The following is a 25290-nucleotide window of genomic DNA, read 5'->3' as shown; positions in this document are numbered from 1 at the left end:
GGACCACACAGGTGGTCTTGATTCCCAGTCCCAGGTTTGAGGGGCCAGGCATGATGGTGCGTACTTGTAACCCTAGTGACTGAAGAAGCTGAGGTAGGAAGATTTCAAGCTCGAGGCTGACCTGGGCAGCAAAGTGAGATACTAAGAGCCAGGCACAGTGGGACACACTTGTAACCCTAACTGGGAGATTGAGGCAGAAGGCTCTTGACCGGGTAAAACTTTATGTCTTATAAATAATAAATAAATGAATGTTTGTATAAGAAAGAAGGCTAGTGGTCCGTAAGAGTAAAGAGAAAGGAAAAGTACTGGGGTCTCTGTAAGTGACTCTGGTTATCCCCTGGTATCCCCAGATAAAATTATTTTCCAGGTCCCATCTATCAGATTATGTTTACCTATTTATCCAGACTTACCTAATTAATCTATTTGTTTCAATAGCTAACCACACTTATAAAACTCTTTAGGGGCCAGTAGGTGGCACAGAGGTTAAGGCAGTTAGATCGCACGTGACTGACTGAGTGGTTCAAGTCCTGGACCCCATGGCTTGAAAAATATACCAGGTATGTGTGTGTGCATGCTCAAAATTCCAAGAGGAGAATGGAAAAGGGATTGTGGTGTGGTGATTCTCCCTGGGAAGTGATTTCACTCCACCCCCCTCTGGTAAGTGCACATGTCCTATAGCAATTAATCAAATAAACAAAAAGCACTCTAGGAGGCCAGCAAGTGGCCTGGTGGTTAAGAGCGTTAGACTCCCACATGGCCAACTGTGGTTCAAGGCAAACCCAGTGGCTTGCTTTCTCATTTTTCTTCTCTATTAATTTCTGAGTGCTTATTTGAAAGAATGATGTTCTTTTTGTATTCTAATAAGGGAAGGTGTTGCAAATTTTGTTCTAAATGTAAAAGAGCCTAATTAGGCATTATAGCATCTTCTAAAATAGTAGATAAAGGTGGGCATTACTATCCCCATTGAAAGGGAGATAAAACCAAAGATGAATTCAGTAAGAATTGTTTGTGAAGTGAGAAGATAAAACCAGTTTAAACATTTTTCAATTCTGGAGTCAGCAGGTGGCATGGTGGTTAAGGGCGCTGGACTCCCACATGGCCAACCATGGTTCAAGTCCTGGACCTGGCGGCTTGCTTTCTCTTTCTTGCTCTCTGTCCCTCTCTGGTCAAATTAAAATAAATAAAGTTAATAAAATAATTCTTAAAAAAAAAAAAAAAAAAGGGAATATGGGACCAGCAGTTGGTGTAATGGCTATGTTGCTGGACTCCATGTAGTTGACTGTGGTTCGAGTCCCAGACCTAGTGAATTAAGCTCACTCTGGACACATGTACATGTGTGCCCAAAATCCCGAGAGGAGAATAGAGAAGGGGTTGGGGCGTGGCCATCCCCCCAGGGGGTGATTTCTCGCTTTCTTTCTCAAGTGTCTTTCTGGTGTGCACACATGCCCTATAACAAAAACCTCTAAAAAAAAAAAAAAAGAAAGAGCACAAACCCTACATTAATTTTTTTTTTTTTTTAACTTTCTAGTCAGTAGTTAACATTATCATAACAGGAAGCTTGGGAAATCAATGGTTCCCAACTTACAGGCCTGACTGTATCTAAAGCATCTGGAAGGCTGTTACAAGTGCAGATTCTCAGGCTCTACACCAAAGGTCAAGGTGATTCAGATCTAGAGTCATATTTCAGAACACAGACAACAGTTTAACAAAATGGATAAGCCAATGAAGACTTGCAAACCTAAGTTCTCCAAGTTTTTCAGATGTGGCCCCTTGGAAGTTTCTTTCTTTCTCTCATGAGCAAGAGAGACACAGAGAGGCAGAAGAGATAGAGAGGCAATACTCCCAACAGGGTCTTCATGCTGTGATCCACTCCTAGGCTTCAGCCAGCCACAGATCATGTGCATCTGTATATGTTGAGGGTTCAGGAAGGTTTCAGGACACGAATCCAGAACCGTTCCGTGCGGGTCAGCCTCAGAACATTACAATACTGCTGCATCACCATCTGGCCCCAGATGTGCCCTTTTTAAATTATAATAGCTGGCTTAATTATGGTTTTCACTCCTACTGGACCCAAGTAAGTAAGTGAATAAAGCAAAAGGTAGGAAAGAAAGGAGTTCACTATTCTAATTCCTATGTAAGGGATCTAGTACATTTAGAGACTGAAAAGGGGAAAGAATAAAAAACAACTAGAGCATCTTGAGCAGATCCCATAGTGTATTTCCTTTTTTCTTTCCTTCTTCCTACACATATTTATAAGGTGCAGCCAAATAAAGAACTTGGTACTGTTCTAAGCACTGGAGATACAATAGGGAATAAAACATCCAGACATCTCAGCCCTTATGCAGCTTACTCTCTAGTAGTGAGAGAAAAACCATTAAGTAAATAAAGCATGAAGTATGTCAGATGGTGATAAGTGCTGTCGAAAAAAATGTTATAAATGTGTGTGTGTGTGTATACATATATATACACACATAAATATATATATATGAAAGAAGCCAATCTGAAGAGGCTACATACTAAATGATTCCAACCATGACATTCTAGAAAAGTCAAACAGTGACTGTAAAAAAACGGGTGATTGTCAGCAGGGAGGGGGGAGAGATGGCCTAGTAAAGAACAGGGGCTTTTTAGAGCAGTGAAACCATTCAGTATGTACTGCAATGACTGATAAATATACATCTGTCAAAACCCACAGGAGGTACAACACAGAAAGTGAACCCTAACATGAACTATGAACTTTAGTTAATAATAATAATATATCAATACGGCTCAACACTTCTAACAAACACGCCACAGTAATGCAGGATGCTCATAACGGGAGATTAGGGCTGAGAAGGGAGTAAGGCCTATAGGCACTCTGCACTTACCACTCATTTTACTTGAAACCTAAAATGGCTAAAAATTGTGTTAATTAAAATAACAACAAACAGCAGAATAGGAAGTGGAATGTGTGCATGTTGGGTGTGTAGGGAGGTCGCCTTGAAGGTTTAGGTCTGGGAGATGAGGGAGTCACCTCAGTGTTCTGAACTCTTTAGGGCCATAGAGTCAGGTGTCAAGATAAAGGACAAAATAAGATTAGTGATGACAGGTGAAAAATTTGTGGGAGGTGGAGGCTTTCTGGTGATGAAGATGCCAGGATGGGGGCAATCTTATTCTGACAATAAGTGTTTTGCTCTTCCACAATCAGCAAAATTTATTGAGCTTTCTTGCCTATAAAAGGGGACTGTAGAAACCCCTGTACCGCATTCTTCCCTTTTGCAAGAAGTAACTAGTGCTGCAATCTGCCCTTAGTTTTATGTTTGAGTATCACTGCTGGAAAGTGACTGTTCCTACCAAGAAAACGGGTTTTGAACTCTTGAGTCCTTTGAGTAGATCCACGTTTATATGAAGGTAGCCGTTTCCAGGAGCCGTCTTCACATTTCTTCATAAACTGGTCAAAGAGGAGTCTTATGTCCTGACTCCAGCTGGGGTTAGGGAGAGCAAAGTCTACAAGAATGTCTTTCTCAGAAGAAAATGACCTCTAAGAGAAAGAAAGAAAAAAAAAATGAGAGGTGCATCCTGTTTCATAACACATTCTCCTATTTTCTAAGACTATCGCTGCTTTTTCCAAGAAGCTTACCATTTCAAAATGAAAGGGAATTTCAGAAACAACCTGGTCTTACCACCTTGGGATATATGAGAGATTGAGGAGGGTAAATTATTTTCCCAACATCATGCAGTTAACTATTATGAAAGTCAGCATGAAGGCCAGGTCTACTGATTCCATTGCCCCTCCTCCCCAAAAACATTAAATGCAGGTGAGCCAGGCACTAGCTATAAAGGGAGACAAGGACAGATACCATCTTTCACATAAAAAGTGCTACCAATGGGGTATGTAAATATGTAAAGCACAGGGAGAGAGGTAGTCACCTCAGATTGGGGGTCCAAAGAGGAGTTCTTTGACTTGACTGTTGAATACAGACAAGGAGAAATTAGCCAGCTAGAAAGGGAATTATAGGCAAAGGAAAAATATCATGTGCAAAGAGGCATGAAACAGTTTTGAGTGACTTTACTGCAACAAAATGAAGCAGATACTAATTATTACTCCCATTTTACAAATATTGAAATTAAGGCCTAAAAGAAGTCTGGCATTCTTATAGTGCAAGAGGAGGAGCAGATGGCTGCAGAGATGCAGGCAAAGCCTCAATACTGGTTTGAATTATATCTGCAGTGACATGACCAGGTCTGGCAATAACATGAAAGATGGATTTCCAAGAGTGGAATTAGAGGGCCCTATTTGGAGACTGTTGAGATAAACCAGTTCAGAAATTATCAAACTGAATCAGAACGTGGTTACTATTTGGGTAAGGAGAGTAAGAGAAAAGGAGAAATACAAAGGCAACCTCAGGTTTCTAAATAGCACAATGTGGTGAATGACGAGTCAAATTATCAAGAAAAGTTATAAGAGGAGGAGGAAGTTTAGGAGATGTGCTTGCTGTCACAGTAGTCATGCTTCCACTAATTCTATTTCTTTGCAGCACTGAGTATTGCTACCATTTCAGTGCAGAGGGTTTCAGAAAATGTGGAACAGAAAGAAAAGAACGGGCCAGATGGCAGTGTAACTGATGCAACTGGACCCACATGGGAAAGTTGCTAGGTATGCTTCCTCGGGTCCCCCTAAGCACCCCAGCCATGCTAGGTGTGCCCGTGACTGGCTGGCTAAAACTGTCATGAAGACCTGTTGAGGATTTTTTATCTCTATCTTTTAGAAATAAATGAAAAATCTTAAAAATAAATAAAAAGAGCTGGCCCCATAGTGTACCAGTTAAATGCTACAAAAAGGAAGCTGGATCCACCTGGCTAATAGAGTTGCAGTTCCAGCTCTGGTGGCTCAAAAAAACATTCCAAGTGCCTGGGTGTCCAGGATTCTATCGAGATAAAGAATTGGATAGGGGGCCAATAGGTGGCATGGTGGTTAAGGCCCTGGGCTTCCACTCAACTAAGTTTGAGTCCTGGACCTGGTGGCTTGAAAATCATGCCAGGCACGTGTGTGTGTGTCCAGAATACTGAGAGGAGAATGAAGAAGGGACTGCAGTATGGCCATCCCCCATGGGGTGTGATTTCTCACTCTCTCTCTCTAGCAAAAACATATATATATATATATATATATATATATATATATATATGTATATATATATATATATGAGAAAAGGTTTGTGGTGTGAGCAGGCCGGTGGGAGGGTGAGTTCTCTTTCTCTCTCCTTCCTTACCTTTCTCTTTCTTGCATGTGCACATGCCCTCTGGCTTAAAAACAAAAACAAAAACAAAACACCATGGCCTGGTGGTTAAGTAAGCTGGATCTCACATGGCCAACTGTAAATCTTGGCCCTTGTGGCTTGGAAAACATGCTAGGTACATGTGCATGAATGCCCAAAATCTCAATAAGATGGAGAAATGGAAAGGCAGAGATTATGTTATGACCATACCCTTCCGAGAGGTATTTCTTCCCTCTCCCTCTCTGGCGTGTTTATGTTTCCTCTGACAAATATGCAAACAAAAATGCAAACAAAAAACCCCACTCATTACTTCTCCTTCTTAATACAATTGATGGTAAAACTTTAATGTATTTCCCTTACATTTTTTAAACGGGATTTTTCTTAAATATTCTTGTAATCTTGGTTTGCAGTGCAATGTATAGAAAGCCAGATTCTATTTCGCCCAGCATGGCTTCAGTCCTTGCCCTGGTAGCTAAAAACATGCCAGATATGTGTGCGTGCATGCCCCAAATCCTGACAAAATGGAAAAATAGAGGAAAAAGGACTTGTTGACCCTAATGCAGGACTTAATTTCATCTTCTAGCTCAATGTTTCCAAAGACCAGTATGTAAGATAATTTAGGTGGCACAAGCACAAAGATATATGTATTTTAAAATACTGGAAAATATTTACATATCATGTATGTAATAAATCGCACATCACGCTTATAATTTCAAAAATCTTTTTTCTTTTTAATTTGCTAGAAGGCACATGTACTTACTAGAGATGAAGACAGGGAGAGAGAAAGTGAGAAAGCACCCACCATGGCAGATGGTCATGCCATAATACCCTCTCTTCTGTTTCTCCGTTCAGAATTTTGGGCATGCATGTATATATGAGCAGTGTGTTTTTCTAGTCACTGGGTCTGGGACTCAAACTGTGCAGTTGGCCACGTGGGATCCAGCTATCTCAACCACAATGCCACTGGCTTGTCCCAAAAGTTATTGCTTCAATAAAGCTAATTAAAGAAAGGGAATCTTTAAAGAATCATGAAAGTGGTACTTAAGCGATAAAACATCTTTTCTATTATGGGAAGCCTTAAGAACTTTCAAGCAAGGGAGTAACATGAACACAAGTTTTAGAAAACTCCATCAGGTTCAATCTAGGAATACTATATGTGTCCAGAAATGTGCCCATCTCATCTAGGTTTTGCAGTTTGTTGGCTTATAGTTGCTCATAGTATTCTCTCATGATCTTTTGTATTTCTGTTAAATCTGTTGTAATATTGCCTGTTTCATTACTGATTTTATTTGTCTGGTTCTTTTTTCTTAATTAGTCTAATAGTTGGCCAATTTTATCAAAAAAACAGTTTTTGTTTCATTGACTTTTTTTGTATTTTTCTTTGATTCGCAACTTCATCTTTAATTTTTATTATTATTATTTTCTTCTGGTATTGTTGTTATTGTTGCTTTTCCAGTCCCTTGAGATGCATCATTAGGTTATTTATTTGTCACATTTTAATTTTTCTTTGGACACTAATTGCTATAAACTTCTATGACTTCTTTCACTGTGCCCCCCAAAATTATGGAGAATCATGTGTTTATTATCATTGGTTTCAATGAATCTCTTGATTTTGACCTTAATAGAAAGCTTGAATAGACCAATAAAAAGCAATGAGATTGAATCAGTAATAAATAGTCTCCCAAAAAGAAAAAGACCAGGTCCTCAAGGCTTCACTTCTAAATTCTACAAAATTTTAAAAACATTTATTTAATTTTATTATTATTATTATTATTACCTAAAATTTGTTATAGGGCAAGTGAGAAAGCAGCAAAAACTCTCAACAAGATACTAATAAGTTGAACCCAATAGTACATTAAAAAGATTATAGGGACCAGCAGGTGGCATGGTGGTTAAGGTGCTGGACACTCCCACATGGCCGATCACGGTTCGAATCCTGGACCTGGTGGCTTGCTTTCTCACTTTCCTCTCTCTCTCTCTGTGTGTGTCTCTCTCTGGTCAAATTAAAATGAAGGAATGAATGAATGAATAAATAAATCTTTATTTAAAAAAAAAAAAAGATTATATGCCAGGCCCAGCAGGTGGTGTGGTGGTTAAGGCATTGGACTCCCACATGGCAGTCTGTGGTGTGAGTCTCAGACCTGGTGGCTAGCTTTCTTACTTTCCCTCTCTCTCTGTGTCTCTTCCCTGGTGAACTAAAATAATAATAATAATAATAATAAACAAGTAAAATGAAATAAATAATTCTTTAAAAAAAGATTAAAAAAAGATTATACACTATTACCAGGTAGGCTTTATCCCAGAGATTCAAAGAGGGTTCAACATATGCAAAACCATATATCACATTAACAAAAGGAAAGATAAAAACCATGCAGATAAAACACCTGATAAAATATAACATGGTTTCATGATTAAGACTCTCAGCAAAATAAGTACAGAGGGACATTTCTCAACATAGTAAAAGCCATATATGACAAACTCATAGCTAGCATCATACTGAATGGGGAAGAGTTAAAGGTTTTCCCACTAGGAATTGTAACAAGACAAACCTGTTCACTTTTCCCGCTCCTTTTCAACATAATACTACAAGTCCTAGACAATCAAACGAGAGAGTCAAAAGGCATCAAATAGGAAAAGAAGAAGTGAAATTGTCCCTATTTGCAAATGATATGATTATATACATAGAACCCCCCCAAATCCATAAAGAAACTCCAAGAAGTGATTAATGAATTCAGTAAAGTGCAGTATCCTAAATCAATATACAAAAATCTGTTACGGTTTTATACACCAGCAATGACTGGACTGAGGCAAAGCTGAAGAAAGAAATCTCATTTACAACAGATACACACATATGCAAACATGAAAAACCCAGGAATAAACTTAACCAAAGAGGTGAAAAACCTCTACAAGGAAAATTATGTCAAAATGAAAAAGAAATTAAGTATGATACCAAAAAAAGACACTCCTTGTTCTTGAATAGAAAGAAATGACAATCAAAATGTCAATTCAATAGAAATTAATTTAGAAATTAATGTGACTCTGATCAAATTACTAGTGCCATTCTTCACAGAAATTAAAAAAATAATATAATTTGTCTGGAATCATAAAAGTTCCCATATGACCCAGGCAAGACTGTGCAAAGAGAATAAAGTAGAAGGCGCCTCATTACCTGACTTGAAATGTGATAATCAAAACAGTATGGTACTGGCACAAAAAGGCACATAGACCAAAGGAACAGAAAAGAAAATCCAGAAATAAACCCCCAACCATATGGCCAATGATTTTTGACAAATGACACAAGACAATCCAGTGGAGAAAAGAAAATCTCTTCAGCAAGTGATGTTAGAAGAACTGAATGTCCACCAGCAGAAAAATGAAACTGGACCTGTGTCTTTTACCATTAACAAAGACCAACTCAAACTGGATCAAAGATCTAAATGTAAAGCCTCAAATTAGAAAACTACTAGTGGAGAACAGGAGAAACACTTGAAGTAATTGAAGTAGGCAGAGATTTCAATCTTAAGTAAGACCTGCAAGCAAAGGCAACAATTTCTAAAAAGAGACAAGTGGGATTATATCAAACTAAAAACTTTTTGCACAGCAAATGAAACAAAGAGTGAAAAGACAACCCATAGAATGGGTGAAAATATTTGCAGACTATGCCTCAGATAAGGGATGATAACCAGAATATACAGTGAACTCAAGTAGCTCACTCACAAAAAAATAAGTAATCCAAATTAAAAATGGGCAAATAAGGGACCAGCAGATGGCATAACGGTTACATTGCTGGATTTCCATGTGGACGACTGCGATTTGAGTCCTGGACCAGGAGCTTGAAACTCACACCATTGCAGCATGGCCATCCCCGCTGAGGGGTGATTTCTTGCTTTCTGTCTCTCTTTATCTTTCCTGTGAGTGCATACACCCTATAGCAAAAATCTCTTTTAAAAAAATAAGAAAAGGGCAAATGAACGGAATAGACCTACAAATGGCCAAAAAGCATATGAAAAAATGTTCAATGTCTCTCATCATAAGGGATATGCAAATCAAGACCACAATGAGATACCACTTAACCCTAGTCAGAATGGCTATGATTTTAAAAAGAATGAATGACAAGTGGTGGAAAGGGACCCCTGTTACAGGGTTGATGGGAATGTAAATTAGTATAGCCACTGTGGAAAACTATATGGAGTTTCCTCAAAAACCTACAAAAAGAACTACCATCTGACCCATTAATCTCACTCCTCAGTATTTACCCAAAGGACAGGAAAACAGTCAGAAAGACACTTTCACATTCTTGTTTATTACAACACTATTTGCAATGCAATATAAGTGCGCAAGAACTGATGACTGGACTGATAAAATGTGGCACGTATACAATCTGGAATACTACTCAGCCATGAAGAATGAGACCCTGGCATTTGATACAAAGTGGATAACTATAGAAGATTTAATGCTAAATTTAATAAACCAGACTATGAAAGACAAACTTTGTATGTCCCTGCTCAATATACACTGTGGACTATGAAGAAAAGCTTAAAGATATTTAGGACAGTGAAACTAAGGGATGTAGTGAGTTACTGATTGTGGTGAACGGAAAGTAGAGAAGTCTTGGATTATTAGAGTTGTGGCTCTGAATACTGGGGTGAATAGAAGAAAAAGAGGCTTTTGTTAGTGTGTTCGTATATAAGTGTATAGGGGTGGCAGCCAGGAGAGGGCAAAAACGGGGAACGACTCGTTTTAGTTTGAGACATGTTCATGTTGAATGCATTACCCCATATGAAGACAATAACATTGTAGGAAATAAAAATAATAAAATTTCAGTTCAAGGAGGTGAGAACTAAGCGCTATTTTAAAATTCACAGAATAGACAGACTGTACAGTCATGCATAGTGTAACAACTTTTCAATCAATGATGAACTACATATATGATTGTGGTCCCATAGAATATAATAGGTTTGTGTAAGTACATGCTCTGATGTTCACATAATGAAATCGCCTTTTTTTTTTGGAGAGGTTTTTGCTATAGGGCGCGTGCGCTCGCCAGACAGACAGAGACAGAGAGGCAGAAAGCAAGAAATCACCCCCCTAGGGGGGATAGTCACTCCGCAATCCCTTTTCCTCCAGTCTCCTCTCGGGATCTTGGACACGCGCACACACGCGCCTGGCGTGATTTTTAAGCCACCGGGTCCAGGACGCAAACCACGGTCGACTACGTGGGAGTCCAGCGACATAGCCATTACGCCAACTGCAGGCTCCCATGAAATCGCTTTATGATTCATTTTTCTCTCAGAGTATGTGTTAAGCAACACATGACTGTACATGAAAGATAAATGCTAGGGATATTCATTACTTTCTGTTACCCTAAATAAAGTCTTGCTTGACCACTGGTTATACGTTTATAAAGCAGAACTTGTTAAGAAAAGTTATGACTTTCTTTTAATGTTTCCTTTTAAGTTACTGAACAAAAGGAAATATGACTTACAAAGCCTGTGAATACTAATACTTAAATATTCTCAGGATATTACAAGGCACCAACATATAATTAAATAAATTGTTGTTAGATGCAAGATTGTACAGGATTAGAGACCAATCTGCACTCATTATTCTTTAAAAGAAATTATTAGAGAGACTATATTTATCTAAATTACTGAAGTCCTTTTTCAGTTCTTGCTCAGTATATAGTCCCTCTTCTGTGTTCTCTTCATACATTATTCTAGTATACAGTATATACTTATTTTAATTTTGCACTTCATTTCATTCTTCCAAACTAGATTGTAAGCTCCTTGAGAGAAATGACTATTTCTACCTATTGTGTATCATCAGTGGCCAAATAATGGCCGCATACTGTTAGGATTTAATATCAACTGAACATATCAATGAAGCAAAGAAAGAGGCACTATTTGATACCAAGAATTGTTTTAAACGCTCTCCTTGTAGTATCTTATTTAACCTTAAAGTAAAAAAAATATATTTCTTCCATAAACGAGAGAGTGAGAGTGAGAGTGAGAGAGAGAGAGAGAGAGAGAGAGACAAGCACCCTCAACAGGATGTATATTCAAGGCATTCAGAGAGGGCTCCTGACTTGAACCTGGAACTTTCCTACACAAGTCAGCATTCAGCATACGGAGGTGCCCCTGGTGCTGTCGCTTCATTTAATGCCTCCACATCCCCAACCTTTGACCAGAGAGAGAGACAGAGAGAGAGAGACAAAAGAAAAGTGAAAGCACCCTCCAAAATGGGCAGAATCACACGCCATCCTCCAAAAGAGGCAGAGTCATGCTACCCTCCAAAGGGGGCAGTCACACGCCACAATCCCTTTTCCATTTTTCCATCCTCTGGGGATTTGGGGCGCCCAACTACACAGGCCTGGTGGGTTTTTCTTGCAGCTCATTAGAATTGCAGTTGTCCATGTGGGATCCAGCTCCCTAACCACTAGGCACGGGCCAGCTTGCCTCATTTAATCTCCCTCTAAAGATGAGGACGCAGGCTTAGAAAAAGCATATATAATCTGACAAGCAGACACTACTAGCTTCCCAAGTTGGTTGTCATTCTCAGAAAGAAGCAAAGTCTGAGACTATCAAGATTAAGCCAACTCTTCTCCGGAGCTCTGGTTATAAACCAGACTGCCTGCGTTCAGATGCCAGCTATGCCACAGGTTTCTGTGTGACTTCGCTTGACCTTCATCAGTATCGGTAGTAGCGACGGCTTTTTCTCCAAGGCCCTCAGGAAAGCATCCTGCACAGTGTTTCAAAACTGTCTTCTGGGAACCAGCAGTTAGCGTAATGGCTATGTCGCTGGACTCCCACGTAGTCGACCGTAGTTCGTGTCCCGGACCCGGTGGCTTAAAACTCACGCCGGGTGCGTGTGCATGCCCAAGATCCCGAGAGGAGAATGGAGGAGAAGGGATTGCGGCGTGATCATACCCCCGGGGGGTGATTTCTCGCTTTCTGTCTCTATGTCTCTCTCTGTCTGTCTGGCGAGCACACGCACCCTACAGTGAAAATCTCTCCAAAAAAAAAAAACTGTGTCTTCTAGGACCAGCAGTTAGCGTAATGGCTATGTCGCTGGACTCCCATGTGGTCGACCACGGTTCGAGTCCTGGACCCGGTGGCTTAAATTCACGCCGGGCGCGCGTGCATGCCCAAGATCCAAAGAGGAGAGAATGGAGAAGGGATTGTGGCGTGGCCATTATCGCTGGGGGTGATTTCTTGCTTTCTGTCTCTGTCTTTCTGGCGAACCCAACCCCATAGCAAAAACCTCTCCAGAAAAAAACGAGAACAAAACTGTGTCACCTTCCCGACCAGTTTCTCAGTTGGAGCTGGGGTGGAGGGGTAGTACTCCCGAGCCCCAGTGGTCCCCCCCCCCCCCCCCGCCACTAGCTTTTCTCTAGAGCTCGGCTAGCTGTGGTAACAGATAAACCCTTAAGCGGACCCTGCATTACAGGCTGGCTTCCGGCTGTGAGCGGTCCCTGTCCCCCACGCCTAGCCGGGACTCACCGGCGCGGGTCCTGGCTCGCTGGCCGGCGGCCACGCGCCTCCCCAGGGGCCGCGCAGGGCCCCCAGCGTGCGCAGGCGCGGGGCGCAGCTCCTCAGCATGGCTCCGAGTGGCCTGGAGCGGGAGCCGGCGGGGAAAGGCGTGGGACTGGCGGGGCGGGGCTGGAGGGGGGCACGGCGCGGACTAACTTGGGTCGGCGTTTTGGTTCCGGGAGACTTCGCTGGGGACCGCGCGGGGGTCACTTCCGGGCCGCTCGACAGCAGAGAAAGCTCCTGGAGCGACCCCTCTTACGCCGGGGGACGTTCGCCTCTGGAACCCCGCGCTGCATAGGGCGGATTCGGTCTTCCTTCCCCTCCGGAGTAGGCCGAGGGCCCTGCTCTTTACACTCACGTTCTTATTCCCTGGAAGATTTAGGTCTCTCTGTTGTACCCCGGTTGCAAAATTCCTAAGAGGTCACCAAGGAGCGGATACCGATGTAAACACACAAGAGTCGCTTTTATTCGGGCTGGAGTCAGGACTCCCAATTTTATGGCCCAGCGGGTCAGAGTTGAGAGCCCTGTGTTAGTTGGGCTGAGTTTTTAATTGGCTGTTGGGGAGGAGGTCTAGGAATGCAGGCAGGTGGCTACACATTGGCCTTAGATTTCAAGAAACATAGTTGTCTTTTACTGGTTGGCAAGACAGTTACTTCAGGTCTCTGGTATTTCCTGTTTCTTATCATTGGCCAACCCCGTGGAGTGATAGTTTTATGACCTTCTCCAAAGTCATTGGGTCACCTCCTTTGAAATGGCACCAATTCTCAGCAAGGTGGGTGTAATAAAATGGAGGCACTCTGGCCTTTCATCTCTGCTGGCCGGGGAACGCAGACCAGGACAGGTAAAATAGTGTTTTCTTGTAGGGCATGGACAGTCCCTGGGATCGATTTGGTAGTGTCCATGTACAGCCAGCGAAGATTAAAATGCTGTTTTCTGGGCCTGACCCCACTTCCCCACGCGCGTGCTTGCGCATCTAAAAGCCCCTCAGTCAGGCTTTTTCAAGTAAACATCCTACGAATTTCATAGATGCGTGGGCTGACTGCTAAAGCTCATCCCTAGCTTTGCCGTAGGAACTCAGACTTACTACTTACTAAGAACTGGCACAAACTTCACTTGCCTCTGGTTCTTTCTGGTGTAAGTGCTAAGAAGAATGTACAGTATATCAAGTTTCACTATTACTCTACCGCTTTCAAGGAAATAGTGGCCAGGCTAGTGGAGCCTGATTGTCAGAAGTTCAAGACTTTAGCTAAGGAGATTTTTTGTTGTTGTTGTTGTTGTTTTGAGGGGCTAGAGATTGCTTGCACCTGCTAAAGAGAAAGCGACAGACAGGGAGAGAGACCTAGGAGCACCTTCAGTGTGTCATGGTCATGTTGGAATCACTTCTCCATTTCTCCCTCCTTTCAGGATTTTGGGCCTACACACAGGTCCTCGATCATCTCTTACCATTTTTCAAGCCCTCAGATCCACTCAGTCGTCCACGTGGGGTCTTCTGAGTCCTTCATAACATCAGGCTGTGATAGGCAGGTAGTTAGTAATGAGCAGGTAGCCCTGAAAAAATAGCAGGACACATGTCACATCAATCCCAATTTATCAGGAATTACAACTAGACCCTCCATAAAAATGACTTCTTCCTACCCAGCTCCTGGCACCAGGAAGGTGAGGCAAATCCCATTTTTCTTCCTTGGTACCTGAGGAAGACACATAGGGATGATGGTAAATTTTCCTCTTATCATTCTTTATAAATAAATACAAGGAGACCCAACCAGATGATTTGCTCAACATCCTGATTCCCACTGGGACAATAAACTAATCGAGTAGCTCATCATAATAAGGATGGTCCTATCATCATGGCTTGCACTGCGCATGCACACTTAGGTCATCAAATTCCTCAAATTCTTCACCTGTGAAAGAGACAGCCAAACACAGGAGAAAGGCAGAATCCAGACAACATAAATAGTATGACAGACCTCCCACTGATAAATGTTCATTATCACCTCTATTAATAGAAGTAACACTTAAACCAGTTCCAAAAGCAGTTGCTACCTAGCAGCCTGCCTGCCCAAGAGTCTTTTGGGTGTACTTCTTTTCTAAAATCTTTCTTTCCTATTAAATTCTCTTTTTTACCCACTTCTTTTGTGGTTGTGGTTTTATTTTGCGCTGAGGGACGGGTCTCTAATTTTAGTGGTCTGGACCCAAAACCCAAGGATTTTATACAACACAGCTCAGCACTCTCCCATCCTACGACAAGGCCATGGGCTGGCCCACTACCCAGTTCTTAAACAAAAATTTTTTTTTAATTTATGTCAGCTTACAATTAAGTTATATTAAAAACAAAGGTAAGCAATACTAAAAAGGTAGTACAACTTAGTGTACTATATTTTAGTATTCTCTGTGGTCTTGAGTTATTTATGCCTGTTGTGTTTATGCAGTGGTAATACGAGTCGCTTTTCTTAACTCTGTATTCAGCGATATTATAGTGGAGCTTGAAATCAAACTGCTTATGAGTATTCACTCAGTTACAGTAAATTTGGGTTCATTCTACCTCCCCCTTTATTCAACATGTATCAGTATACCACAATCCTGGTCTATCCTCAGATGTCAGGTGCTGGATAGTTTTGTGTTCCTATAGCCTCCTGAGTTCTGTTCTGGGATACACTTAAATTACTTGGAAACAGTGAGATCCTCTTTAAGATTTGCTAAGAAGGGCCAGAGCAGCGATGAGTCTAAAGCAAATTTTCTCAACCTCAGCTCTATTGGCATTTTGAACCAGAAGAGTCTGTTGGGAGGCAGGAAGGGCATGCCGTCCTGTGTATTGTAAGGTGTTTAGTACCATCCATCCCTGGGCTCCTCACTAGATACTAGTAGCACCTCTCCTCTAGTCCTGACAATCAGAAATGTCTCCAGACACTGCCAGATGTTCCCCGTGGAGCAGGGAATAAAATTACTCCTGGATGAGAACCACTAGTCTAGGGCCAATTACTTCCCACTGCTAAGGAGAGGCCTTTTGAATGCTGAAACCAATACCCTGTGACTCATGAAGCTTTCCCGTCAGGCTTGTTCTAATTCTCTCAAGTAGTTTTTCTCCTCCAGTGTCAGTGGCTGCTTACATACATGCACTGATCTATACTCTCTGAACACCCTCTGCAGATTTCCAGAGTTCTTTCTCTGTGTAGTTCTTTCTCTCCTCTCTAGTACTCTGTCCTGCAAATGCTAGCCACCGTGTCTCCCATACTCCATTGCACTCCCTCAACTTGCAGAGTCCTTCCTTGTCTACCAGCCTGGACACTGTCTTAAGCTAATTGCAAGACTCTCCCCTCGTTTGTTCCCTGTCTCTCAGGAATCACTGTTCCTGGGAACCAGCAGTTAGCGTAATGGCTATGTCGCTGGACTCCCACGTTGTCGACCGCGGTTTGCGTCCCGGACCCGGTGGCTTAAAACTCACGCCAGGTGCATGTGTGTGCGTGCCCAAGATCCTGAGAGGAGAATGGAGGAGAAGGCATTGCGGCGTGACCATCCCCCCTGGGGGGTGATTTCTCGCTTTCTGTCTCTATGTCTCTCTCTGTCTGGCGAGCGCACGCGCCCTATAGCAAAAACCTCTCCAAAGGAGAAAAAAAAAAAAAAAAAAGGAATCACTGTTTCTCATTGTTAGGTGTCCAGTGGCTTAAAATTGTTTCATACAGTCTGGGGTCAACCTAAGTGTCCATCAGTGGATGATGGCATGGGGCCAGCAAGAGGCATGGTGCTAAAGCACTGGACTCCCACATGGCTAACCGTGGTTTGAGTCCTGGACTCGGCGACTTGCTTTCTTACTTTCTCTCTCTCTCTCTCTCACTCCTTGTCTCTTTCTCTAGTAAATTAAAATAATAATAATAATGATAAATAAGGGGCCAGCAGGTGACATGGTGGTTAATGGCACTGGACTCCCACATGGCCAACCACTATTTGAGTCCCAGACCTGGTGGCTTGGTTTCTCACCCACCTCCCCACCTCTGTCCCCCTCTGGTCAAATTAAAATAAATAAATAAAGTTAAAATAAAATAATAAAAAAATAAAAATAATGATAAATAAAATTAAATAATTCTTTAAAAAAGATGACGGGATAAAGAATAATGGCACTGGACTCCCACATGGCCAACCACTATTTGAGTCCCAGACCTGGTGGCTTGGTTTCTCACCCACCTCCCCACCTCTGTCCCCCTCTGGTCAAATTAAAATAAATAAATAAAGTTAAAATAAAATAATAAAAAAATAAAAATAATGATAAATAAAATTAAATAATTCTTTAAAAAAGATGACGGGATAAAGAAAATATGTGTTGGGACCAGCAGTTAGCATAATGGCTATGTTGCTGGACTCCCACGTAGTCAACCTCGGTTCGCATCCTGGACCCGGTGACTTAAACTCATGCCGGGCTCGTGTGCGTGCACGCCCAAGATTCCCGAGAGGAGAATGGAGGAGAAGGCATTGCGGCGTGGCCATCCCCCTGAGGGGTGATTTCTCGCTTTCTGTCTCTCTGTCTCTCTCTGTCTGGCGAGCCCCCCCCCCAAAAGAAAAACCCCCCCAAAAAAAAAAAAAAAAGAAAATGTGTGTATAAGGGGGGTCTTCAAAAAGTTCATAGAAATGAATTATGTATTATAATTTGTGAAAAAAGTATGCATGGGTTCCAACATATTTCTTTGCACTAAAATAAACTTGTACTTTAAGTTCATTTTCCACGAAATTTGTGAAGTCCTCATGTACACAATGGAATACTATTCTGCCTTAAAAAAAGATCTGGCAGCAGCAGTGTGCGATAGATGCACCAAAGCAAGATTCTGCATGGTTGAAGGATGACTCTTCTTTTTTTTTTTTTTTTTGAGAGATTTTCACTGTAGGGCGCATGCGCTCGCCAGACAGACAGAGAGAGACACAGAGACAGAAAGCGAGAAATCACCCCCCGGGGGGATGGTCACGCCACAATCCCTTCTCCTCCATTCTCCTCTCGGGATCTTGGGCACGCACACACACGCGCCCGGCGTGAGTTTTAAGCCACCAGGTCCGGGACACGAACCGCGGTCGACTACGTGGGAGTCCAGTGACATAGCCATTACGCTAACTGCTGGTTCCCATGGATGACTCTTCTTCATGTGGTGGGAGAATGGCAACTGGGAGATGGGAGGTTAGAAAGAGAACCTAGGACCAGCTGGTGGCATCATCGTTGAAGTGACTGGGTCTCGATGGCTGACTGTCTGGTTCGAGGTGTGTGTGTGTGCCCACAATCCTGAAAGGAGAGATGGAGGAGAAGGGATTGTAGGGTATCTGTCCTCTGTGTGAGGGGGTGCTTTCCCTCTATATTTCTCTGTCTCTCTCCCTCGAGTGCACATGCCTTTTGTCAAATTAAAAAAAAAAGAGAGAGAGAGAGAGAGAAAGAAAAGAAGAAGAAAGAAAACTGTAGGCTTGTTTTCAGATTTTCAACCAGGTAGAATTAGTTTGCCTTGATAGTTTTTGTGTTTGTTTATATTTTTTTTAATGGTTGGGGTGGAATTGCCACACTGCAATCCCTTCTCTTCCAGTCTCCCCATGAGATTCTGAGCATACATGCACACACATCCCTCATGTTTCAAGCCTCCAGGTCCGGAAGTCAAACTGCACTTGTCAGACATGTGGGATCCAGTGAGCCACCATGCCATCGCTGGCCCTGCATAATTAGTCTTTTGATACAGTATCTGGAGTTGCTGCGTGGCTCTTTATTTATTTATTTTTTAGGTTTTTGCCATAGGGCACGTGCGCTCCCCAGAGATAGGCAGATAGATAGATAGATAGATAGATAGATAGATAGATAGATAGATAGATAGATAGATAGATAGATAGATAGATAGATAGATAGATAGATGATAGATAGACAGAATCTCCTGGGGGGATGGCCATACTGCATCCCTTCTCCTTCATTCTCCTGGGATTTTGGACATGGATGCACATGCGCTTTGCTTTTCTCTCAAGCCTCCAAGTCTGGGACTTGAACCTTAGTCCGCCATGTGGGAGTCCTGCGGCTTAACCACTATACCACCTGCTGGCCCTGTTAACGGATGGGAGAATGTCAAGCTTCGTTGTGAGGTCCTTGGTTCTTTGGGTCCAGATCACTAAAATTAGAGATCTGCCCCTAGGCGCAAAATGAAACCGCAACCACGAATGAAGTAAGTAGAAGAGAAGGTTTAATAGGAAAGAAAGGAAAGTACACCCAAAAAGGCAACTGCGCTTGATACTGGTTAATTGTTACTTTTATTACTAGAGGCGATCATGAATATTTATCGAAGGGAGGTCTGTCATACTACCTATGTCCTTTGTTTGAATTTGAATTTGCTTGGTTTTTCTCCTGCGTTAGCGCAGTTCTCTCTCAGGTAAGGAATGAGGAATTTGATTACCTTATTGATCATGCCCAGTGTGAGCCAGGTTGTTTAATTAGACTGTCTAATTAATTCATCATCCTAGTGGGATTTAGGGCATTGACCAAATCGCTTACTTGGGGATTAGGGTGTTGACCAAAATGCTGGTTGGGTCTTTTTGATAAGAGAAAAATCTAAGAATGTGTGCTTCCCTCAGGCCCCAAGGAAGGAAGATGGCAAATTGCCTTGCCCTCCTGGCGCCCGGGGCTAGGTGAGCCTTTTGCTTTTCTCTTAGGGCCGCCCGCTCATGGCTAACTAACTGCCTACCACAGCCCCTGCTGTGTGGCTCTTAACTCAATTTAATCACATGGAGGAGAGGGAGAGTTCTTCCTCAGAAGCCAAGTAGGTGCTGTTGTCATTTACTAATATGCTATAGAAATACAGGTCCACTCTTCTGGCATACCCCAGGTGCTTTACTGCCTCAGGGCCTTCTTTTTTTATTTTTGAGAGATTTTTGCTGTATTGCACATGTGCTCACCACAGAGACAGAGAGAGACAGAGACATAAAGTGAGATATCACCCCCGAGGGGGTGGGGGTGGGCGATGGCCACGCTGCAATCCTTCTCCATTCTCTCAGGATCTTAGGCACATATGCACACGCAACCAGCATGAGTTTTAAGCTGCTGGGACCAGGATGCGAACTATGGTTGACCATGTGGGAGTCCAGCGACACAACCATTATGCCATCTGCTGGTCCCTCAGGGCCTTCTTATAAGACGTTCTTCTGCTCGTAACTTTCGAAGTTCACCAACTCTACCTAGCTAACTCCTACTAATCCTTCAGCGTCAGCAGGGTTGCTCCTTCCTCGGGCCTCCCCTGAGCAAAGTGCTTACTATAATGTATGTCAGAGACTGTGCTAAGTGCTTCACATATGTAAGCTCACTTACTCTGAACTAAGTTCTCCCACAGTAACTACAACTTCTTCAAAGCAGTTATCACAATTTGTAACTAAGTACGTATTTCTGTGCTGTCTTTCTCAGGAGACCATACACTCTTCCTATGACTCTGGCGTATTCCTGCATCTCCGGTGCCTAGCGTAGCAACTGGCAAATCACAGGCACTCGAAAGTAATTGTTGAATGAACAAATGAACACATTTGGAAGGAGTGCAGGATCTTTTGTTAATGCACTCTTTCTCTGGGTTATCTCATCAGCTCTCATGGTTTTAAATACCATCTCCATGCTGATGACTCCCAACTTTTTATCTCAGTTCAAAGTGCTCCTCACTTAATCATCAGGGTGGTCATGTGAGGTAGCATCATTATCTCTGTTTTACAGTTGAAACACGTGGGAAAACGATGTGTTCTCCTGGCATCATCAAATGTGGAGGCTCATGGCTGCGATGATTCATTCCTAAGAGGGTTCTGCCATCTTCTCGTTATGGAGTGCTGGCTTGGTCTTTCTAAACATTGCTTTTGGTGACTTAAGAGTTAAAGACATTAAAAAAAAAAAAAAGATTTAAAGACATCTGGGGCCAGCAGTTGGCATGGTAGTTAAGGCACTGAATTTCCACATGGTTGACCACTGTTTGAGTCCTGAACCTAGCAGCTTGAAAATCACAGCAGGCTAGTGTGTGCATGCATGCTCAAAATCCTGAGAGGAGAATGGCATAGAAGGGATTGTGGTATAGCCATCTCCCGTGTGTGTGCACGTGCATGTGTGTGGCTTTTTTTTTGGAGAAGATTTTTTTTTTTGCTATAGGGCACGTGCACTCCCCAGAAAGACAGAGAGACAGAGAGACAGAAAACGGGAAATCACCCTCCAGGGGGGATGGCCATGCTGCAATCCCTTCTCCTCCATTCTCCTCTCGGGATCTTGGACACGCACGCACACGCGCCTGGCGTGAGTTTTAAGCCACCGGGTCCGGGACGCGAACCGTGGTCGACTACGTGGGAGTCCAGCGACATAGCCATTACACTAACTGCTGGTCCCAAGAAATCAGTTTCTTAACCGTAGGAATTAAGATGTAGAAGTTTTTTGTAACACATATCTTAAGATGTTTTGTAGGACAATGATCATTGACCACAGCACTTCCAGGCTGAAATGCACCAAAGACCTGATGATGGCCCCCTCCCAGAACAGAACATTGATCATCTAAAGCCTCATCAATCAAGAATGCGCAAGAGACGGTCACACCCTCTTAAACCAATCACTGAACTAACCACGCACCTGGAACCTCTACCCCTAATTTTGCTCTTAAAAATGCATGTGGGGAGCATCTCGGGGAGACTGGGTCTTTTTAGCATGAGCTGCCCACTCTCCTTGCTTTGCGCTTTGCAATAAAGCTGTACTTTCTTTCATCACACCATGTGCCTATGGCTTAGTTTTATAGCATTTGGGCTAGCGAACCTGATTTGAGTTCAGTAGCAACATGGGCCCGGTATGAGTTTTAAGCCACTGGGTTCGGGACTCGAACCGCAATCGACTACTGGGAGTTCAGCGACATAGCCATTACGCTAACTGCTGGTCCCTATGTGTATGTGAGACTTTTTACTTTCCCTCTCTGCCTCTCTCCGCCTCTCTCCAATAAGTGCACAAGCCCATTTGCAACAATTTTTAAAAAGAAAAAAACCCAAAACTGTAGGATTTGTTATCTAAAGACACTCAGATTGATGGGCCTGCCAAGCTGCTAAATCCAGATCCTGGTAATGAGTGGGGTGGGAGGAACTGGATAAGCAGCATTCTTTATAGAATTCTGATTTGAGAAAGCTTATTTTAGCCTTGGTATGTTATGAGAACTAAAAGGCGCCATTTATAAATACTGTACTTATAAGTGCTCAGTACAGATTTTAAGTCATCAACAAGTGACTAAAGAAACAAATCCACTTTTATTTTGGGATTACTGTAGACCATACTTCTTTTACTGTTGTATAAAACTATTTAGATTGACATTAATTCAAATGCCTTGCATCTGAAAGAAAAAGCTACAATAGAGGGACCAGCAGTTAGTGTAATGGCTATGTCCCATGTAGTCGACTGTGGTTCGTGTCTCAGACCCGGTGGCTTAAAACTCACACCGGGCGTGTGTGCGTGCGTGCCCAATATCCTGAGAGGAGAATGGAGAAGGGATTGCGGCGTGGCCATCCTCCCTGGGGGGTGATTTCTTACTTTCTGTCTGTCTGTCTGGCGAGCGCACGCGTCCTATAGCAAAAACCTCTCCAAAAAAAAAATAAATAAATAAAAGAAAAAATAAAAGAAAAAGCTACAATAGATTAATAGTAATCCCTGTACGAATTACTGAATCCCTGAGCAGGGGAAATTTGAGCTAAATCTTGAGAGATTAAGAGGGCCAGCAGATGGCATGGCGAGGGAGGCTCTGGACTCCCACATGGCCAGCAGTGGTTTGAATCCTGGACCTGGCTACTTGCTTTCTCACTTTCCCCCTCTGTCTCTAACTAGTGAGCTAACATGTCTTATAGCAAATTAAAATAATAATAATAAATAAAATTAAATAAATTTTTTAAAGAGGAATTTGCCTAGAAAATGAGGGAGGAAGGAACAGGTGGTGTAATGGTGGTTAAGATGCTAGACTCCCACATGGCCGACTGTGGTTCAAGTCCTGGACCCAGTGAATTGAAATTCACGCCAGTGCATATACAGGCTTGCCCAAAATCCTGAGAGGAAAATGGAAGAAAAGGGATTGCAAAATGGCCATCCCTCTGAGAGGTGATTTCTCATTTTCTCTCTCTCTCTGTCTCTGGTGAGCTCATGTACCCTATAACAAAAGTTTTTCCTTTTCTTTTTTCTTTTTTTTTCTTTTTTTTGGGAGAGGTTTCTGCTATAGGGTGCGTGCGCTTACGTGACAGACAGAGAGAGACAGAGAGACAGAAAGCAACAAATCACCCCCCAGGGAGGATGGCCACGCTGCAATCCCTTCTCCTCCATTCTTCTCTCGGGACCTTGGGCACGCAAGCACAGGCACCTGGCATGAGTTTAAACCACCCCCTGGTCCGGGACTCAAACTGCGGTCGACTACGTGGGAGTCCAGCAACATAGCCATTATGCTAACTGCTGGTCCCGAGTTTTTAAAAAAAAAAAAAATAAATAAATAAATAAATAAATAAAGGAGAAATGAGGCAGGAAAGGACACTGAAGGTGCCAGGTGTCTTTGATTCTCAATGGCAAAGGACAGCACGCACTCGGCAAGCGCAGGTCTCTGTGGGGTTTGGGCTTGGATTAGGAGGGAGCTGCAGTGAGAGATGAGGCTGGAGAGTCTGGAGAAGAAAGCGTGGCCTCCGAGATCCCGAAGGATTGCGTACATCCATACAAATGTGTCTAGGATTACTCTGGAGGCAGCAGGAAGCCACAAGAATACTGTTAGTGGAGGACGGTGTTACTGATTTATATTTTAGAAGGAGCACAGCAGAAGCTAAGGGGAAATTGGATTGGAATAAAAAATATTTGAACACTCTGTGAGAGTGGGTGAGTGCTAAGGGATTTTCCTTCCCAAGCATGGAAAAGAAGGACGACTCAGGATGTCATCCAAGTTTCTGGACTTGGGTGGGGAATGGTGGAAGCTACTCTTCTTACTTGTTTAGGGCATTTGCTTTTGTGGGGTGGAGGAGCAGTAAGAAAGCACCCCCCATCCAGGAGGAATGGCCACACCATAATCCTTTCTCCTCTATTCTCCTCTCAGGATTTTGGGCATGCACACACATATATCCCGTGTGATTCTTAAGCTACAGACTATAGGATACTCAGCCATGTGGAATCCAGCTGCTCCAACCTCCATGCCATGGGCTGGTCCAAGTTACTCTTTCGAGTAGAAAAAAAGTGTGTTTGAGGGTAGAGGGAAGAAATTTGAGTTCTTTTTTTAGATATGTTTGAGTTGCAGGTACCTGTAGAAATGATAGTAAAGTTTGGAATTCAAGAGAAAGACCTGAAAATGTTCCATGACTTAGCACACAGAACATATTAAAACCTCAGCAAGAGCTGTTGAGGTGGAGAGGCGAAACAAGTGCCATGGGAATAGACTGACCACTCTTTAGAGACCCTCCGGTGGGGACTGTGAAAGGGCAGCGGCTGTTTTTTTTTTTTAAGAATTATTTTATCTTGGGAACCAGCAGTTAGCGTAATGGCTATGTTGCTGGACTCCCACGTAGACAACCGCGGTTCGTGTCCCGGACCCGGTGGCTTGAAACTCACGCCAGGTGCGTGGGCGTGCGTGCCCAAGATCCCAAGAGGAGAATGGAGGAGAGGGGATTGCGGCGTGACCATCCCCCCTGGGGGGGGGGTGATTTCTCGCTTTCTGTTTCTATGTCTCTCTCTGTCTGTCTAGCGAGCGCACATGCCCTATAGCGAAAATCTCTCAAAAAAAAAAAAAGAATTATTTTATCTTAATCTTATTTATTATTATTTTCCAATTTGACCAGAGAGAGCCAGAGAGAGAGAAGGAAAGTGAGAAAAGAAGCCACCAGGTCTGGGACTTGAACCATTGTTGGCTGTGTGGGAGTCTAGTGCCTTTAACCACCATACCACCTGCTGGCCCATGGGATGGTTGTTTTTAAATATAAGATCCTTTCTTTTTCTCCCATTCTTAGTCCTTTCCTCCCTTCCTTTCTCCTTTCCCCTTCTTTTCCTCCCTCTCTCCCTCCCTTCCTTCATTAGCATATGGAAGTACTGTTGAAAGGTCTAGTTATGAATAACAAGAAATGCTCCTTTCACTCAGGAAACTCCCTTGTGTCTGAGGTATTAGTCTGGCTTACTTCTTTTTCCACTAAGTTTCCTTTGAAGATACATCCTTCTTGAAATGGTTAAATGTTCCTAAGCAGTAGAGTCTGGCTGGTGCCTTAGATATTTTCATCATAAAGGCCCATCCAAAACTCCCAGGTGCTTTAGACATTCTTTTACCTCCTTCCTTTTTCTTCCCAAGTCAGTTGGTCCTTTGTTAACTTCTTTGCAGATGGCTGATCTTGTGTTTTCTGTTTTAACCTTCAGACATGTAGATTGTAGCATCTGTCAACAATTGGCACCAAAACTAAGGTCAAAATATGTGGTAGACTACAACAGGCAGATACAACATTCAGAGAGAACAGCAAGGCATCCAGCCCCTTTCCTCCCTTTGGAAAATGGATAAATTATTTTC

The 25290-nt window shown here is 42.7% G+C and overlaps 1 protein-coding gene across 1 annotated transcript in view; it reads right to left on the bottom strand.

Annotated features, from left to right (window-relative positions):
- THEM4 (thioesterase superfamily member 4) overlaps positions 1-12860 on the bottom strand; it is a 40260-nt gene extending 27400 nt beyond the window's left edge. The window contains exons 1-2 of the mRNA XM_006168396.3: positions 12755-12860; positions 3334-3520 (exon numbers count right to left, since the gene is read on the bottom strand). Coding sequence (XP_006168458.1) covers positions 3334-3520; positions 12755-12853 — 286 coding nt within the window. The 5' untranslated portion in view covers positions 12854-12860. The remainder of the gene's footprint in view (positions 1-3333; positions 3521-12754) is intronic.
- Positions 12861-25290: the final 12430 nt, after the last annotated feature.

This window comes from Tupaia chinensis, unplaced genomic scaffold, assembly GCF_000334495.1.
Source record: "Tupaia chinensis unplaced genomic scaffold, TupChi_1.0 Scaffold145814_1, whole genome shotgun sequence".
Classification (NCBI taxonomy): Eukaryota; Metazoa; Chordata; class Mammalia; order Scandentia; family Tupaiidae; genus Tupaia; species Tupaia belangeri.
The sequence above is the reverse complement of the archived record's forward strand: the minus strand, read 5'-3'. Positions and strand labels throughout refer to the sequence as shown.